Source organism: Adiantum capillus-veneris, chromosome 20 (genome assembly GCF_014529385.1).
Source record: "Adiantum capillus-veneris isolate H3 chromosome 20, ASM1452938v2, whole genome shotgun sequence".
NCBI lineage: Eukaryota > Viridiplantae > Streptophyta > Polypodiopsida > Polypodiales > Pteridaceae > Adiantum > Adiantum capillus-veneris.
The window spans coordinates 9,495,400-9,499,293 of record NC_140950.1 but is presented as its reverse complement, the minus strand read 5'-3'; the positions used below and the strand labels follow the sequence as shown (position 1 = coordinate 9,499,293).

The window sequence follows — 3,894 nt, the reverse complement described above, 5'->3', positions numbered from 1 at the left end:
CCCTTGAGCACCCTCTGACGGAGAGTGCCTATTTCATGCCTCTCCACCTCCCCTTGATGGAAAAACTCAACTCACGGAGTACTGAGAAGTAGTTTTGTGAGGGTGACGGGGGAACAACCCAACTCCCGGAAAACCAGTGAAAAATAGCCACAGCTCCCCGCCCTCTTTTTCTCCTACCTACAAAGAATGGCCCCACCTCTCTCTTTCACACACGCGCACACACAAACACAGATTCCTCACGTACACCCAGTGGGGCGAGAGGCTGAAAGAGAGGGAGAGAGAGGACCATTCATCGTCGCTTGGTCAGCAAAACTACTGCGCTCTCGCCATCATGCCTGGTAGGGTTCCTTTGCAGATCGTTTTCATTTTGTTCCAAGCTCTAGCACGGCTAGGGCTTTCATGGCTATGTCGTCAATGTAGATTTCAACAGACGATTTCCCTCATGGTCCATAGAGCAAAGACAGATCTCTCCTCAAAGAGTTGCCATGTAGTGTGTGTTTTGCTCTGGGAAACACACAGATATACGATTTAATAGACTGCCGTTTGGGATTTTTGATTGATTGATGAATGCGCGCCTGTGTTGAAAGCCTTTTATCTCTTGATCCATTTTGAAGCCAGCTGCTTAAGATGTGACTGGCCATTACTTGAGTTGATGTCCAGCTGACCTGGTTTTATGGGTTTTGTAGGAGGTGCATTATAATTTCCAAAGTAACAGCAGCAATACTTTCTTTAAAGGCAGTGAAATGCCTGTAGATGACACATTTGTGGTGCCGACAGTTGGGCATTCAGTAAAGCACATGAGTAAGGAAGAGGAAGCTGAAAAGGGTGCAAACGGTGGGAAGCAAGGCAACATTCAAGAAAAGGAGAGTGTGGATTTAGAAAAAGGTTTGAAGCCAGCTGAAAGTAGCGAGCTTGAGGAATCAAGCGTAAGGCAAGCAAGTGGAGGACATGAACTTAAGGATGATGATGAAGAGGACAATGGACGTTGCAGAGTTTGTCATTTAGTATTTGATGGTGGGCTGGCAGTCAATGAGACCATACAACTGGGCTGCCATTGCAAAGAAGACCTGGCAAGTGCGCACCGCAACTGTGCTGAAGTTTGGTTCAAAATCAAGGGCAACAGGTATTTGCCAGTTGTAGCGTCTTTCAACCATAGCCTTCTGGAAAGGAAATAAAACCAATTGCGATATAACAATCTGTCAACAGAAATGCTTATGCTGTTTTTTTTCTGCTCTTTATTTCCTTGCTGTAGCAACACTTGCATGCTTTGAAAGTAGTTTCCAATGAAAGAATATAATTGAACTTGAAAACCAGTATGTGATGTTCTGCATGTTCCATTTGGCCTGCCTGATTGCAATTGTGCAGTAGAGGAGTAAGAACTTAAATCAATGTCAAGCGAAGATCCCACTAAATCTGACCTATGATTGCACATGTGTTGTTGATGATTCTGGCGAATCTGACCTAGAATGCCACATGTATGTTTGCATAATGTGTATCATGCTGAAAATGGAGAGCTTACTCTTGAACGAAATAAATTTCATCAGTAGTCATGGGATTCACTACTGCTATTGCATATTGCTGGGTACGTCTGCCGTATTTCAGACTGAGAAAAGAGAGATTTTCGTAAGAAAGAGGGGGAGGAGGCAGGTTTTTACTCAACCGGAGATAATATTTAAAATAAGCTTTTTGCCAAATTAGATATTTCCGATCCTTTCTTATTTCTCGACTTCTGGAGGCAAGGAAGCCTTTGTAAAAGGAGAGAAGCTAGCTAGCTAGTTTAATTGGATGGGCAAGGAACATCAGATAGATTAGCCTGCTCTTCCTTATTTTTCTCTCTCTTTAACTGAAGGGACTACCAAGTTGGTGCCAATAATAAACTAATGGACATTTTCTTTTGCTATATTTGATGTCTGTTAGGCTGTTTTTATGGAAGTTTTTAAAGATTTATCTGAGTGCCATGCATGGCTGACGTCAGAATTTGCGAGATTTGTGGAGCAACCGCGCAAAATATTGTTGGGGCTGAGGATACAGGCTTCATGGAGCAGTGGAATGATGCAGAAGCTTCCAATTCGTCTGAGCCTCAAACAAGGTGTTGGCAAAGCCTCTCTCTATGCAACTTTTTCTTGGCCTGTATGGTAGTAACATTCATACTACTATGGCTTTTCCGTGTAACCATTAATTAGGAAGAGACTGTGCCGCTGCTTTTTTCCCGAGCTGGAATTCTTTGAGAGAGGGCTGCGACAAGTTTTCTGTTTCAATAGCAGCGAGAAGTTGGGTCTTTTGCTAGCTTGAATGGCTCGCATTCTCTTCGCACTATGTATGTTGTGGTTGTACCTTTCGGAACAGGTGAACTGTGGACCATATATATATATATATATATATATATATATATATTCCTAAGTCATCCTCTCTCTCAGTGCTTTTAGCATTACTTAGAAAGAGGGCTGTATAGTAGAGGAATGAACCTCGCAGGGTTGGAGATGAAGTCAAATGGTTTAAGTTAGCATTGAAGGTTTTGTTGCCACCCGCTCTAGAGATTGCTCAACACCATGATATTCTATTTTACTCCCAAGCAGACCTATGGGTTTGCAGGTTTGTAAATGTCAATATTTTTATATCTTTCAGTTTCACAAGGTATTTGATATGTGGCCTCGTTCAAGATTAAGCTTAAATCATTTGACCAGCTTTCAAGAATTTAGCTTGATAAAAATGCTTTTTATATTTCACCTTGACCAGAGTTTTATAGCTGGCCTTCTCCTTTGAAATGATTATGTGGGGTTTTTCAGCCAGGATTGTGGAATTGGTGCTCACTCTACACGGGCCTTGTCAAGGTCAAATATTGTCCACTAAAGGCGCACAAAAGGAGATTTTTTTTTTCCCTTTGATGGCAAGAATATCAGGCGCTCAAACAAATCATGAGGTCTTACAGTCAGTTTGGCAAATCATTTTTTGTAGGTTCTCTTGGAAAGGCAAGGGAAAGGTCGAAGCATGAATGTGTGTGTGAGTGGCGAGGGCACGTGCTTTGTGAATTGAATAAGTTTTCTAGTTAAAGGTGCTGCTAGACTATCAGAACTAAACTGTAGTCATCAGAATTGAGACGTCAGTACATCTATGTGCACTTGTGGCTAGATTATATTTAAATGAAGGACAAATATGGACCTGTTGGGTGGTGCCCATTCATAGGATTGCTTTTAATCATTTCTCATTGATCTGTTAATATGTGTATTTCTATGTAGCTTCCAGCATAATAGGGTGGCTGCTATCATGGACGGAGCAGATGTTTTCTAATATATTAAGCACATTCTTCCCCTCGTTTTGAGCAGCATTTGACACGAACCTTACATTGTAATGTTTTGTGCCGGTTTTGTCACAGCCTGATTCCTTTTTTATACATACATATATAGTGTGGTGTCGGATGTTAACTCTTAGTATTGCTGATGCTGCAAGGCTCTGTGAAAAGTTTTTTTACAACAGATGCAGTTTCTTTCTTCCTTGTCAAAATGAAATTACTGCTGTGCACTCGTTTGTGTGTGTGTGCTTGGATATGGGGTGTGTGTTGAACCCAACAATATGACTACAATTGGGCAACGGTTCTAAAATAAGAGAATCCACTTCATCTCTTATGCAATACCCCCAAACCAATTGACACACCACCTCTTATGCAATACCCAATTGATGCATCTATTCAATGGTGTCATAATAATCAATATCTAATTCTGCTAAATGATTTTCTCATGTTAAACCAATCATTTAATATAGGGAAGTGCTAGGGGAAAAAAAGCTAGAATATTGGTTAAGCTAGTAGATTGGCCATAGTAAGGATCCAAAAGAGGGAAAATAGGGATCCAAAGGGGGGCCCATTTGCAAAAGAGCTATGTGCAACAATGTGCTCAA

The 3,894-nt window shown here is 41.3% G+C and overlaps 1 protein-coding gene across 2 annotated transcripts; it reads left to right on the top strand.

Annotated features, from left to right (window-relative positions):
• The first annotated feature begins 316 nt into the window (after positions 1-316).
• On the top strand, positions 317-2,394 carry LOC147432072 (uncharacterized). Of its 2 annotated transcripts, none has more exons than XM_086492020.1 (3): positions 317-487; positions 687-1,123; positions 1,976-2,394. In XM_086492020.1, exons 1-3 carry the CDS (start codon positions 332-334, stop codon positions 2,181-2,183), a joined length of 801 nt encoding a protein of 266 aa, XP_086348146.1. In that variant the 5' UTR covers positions 317-331; the 3' UTR covers positions 2,184-2,394. The 2 variants fall into 2 exon arrangements, with proteins under 2 accessions (XP_086348146.1, XP_086348147.1); XM_086492021.1 differs by having other exon boundaries at positions 361-490.
• The last annotated feature ends 1,500 nt before the right edge of the window (positions 2,395-3,894 follow it).

Excerpts from the sequence above, each read along its gene's own strand:
- LOC147432072 (XM_086492020.1), top strand. The coding sequence starts at position 332 with ATGCCTGGTAGGGTTCCTTTGCAGATCGTTTTCATTTTGTTCCAAGCT. Across the intron at positions 488-686 it reads TCTCCTCAAAGAGTTGCCAT|GAGGTGCATTATAATTTCCA; the intron begins GTAGTGTGTGTT and ends TGGGTTTTGTAG. Across the intron at positions 1,124-1,975 it reads TTCAAAATCAAGGGCAACAG|AATTTGCGAGATTTGTGGAG; the intron begins GTATTTGCCAGT and ends GGCTGACGTCAG.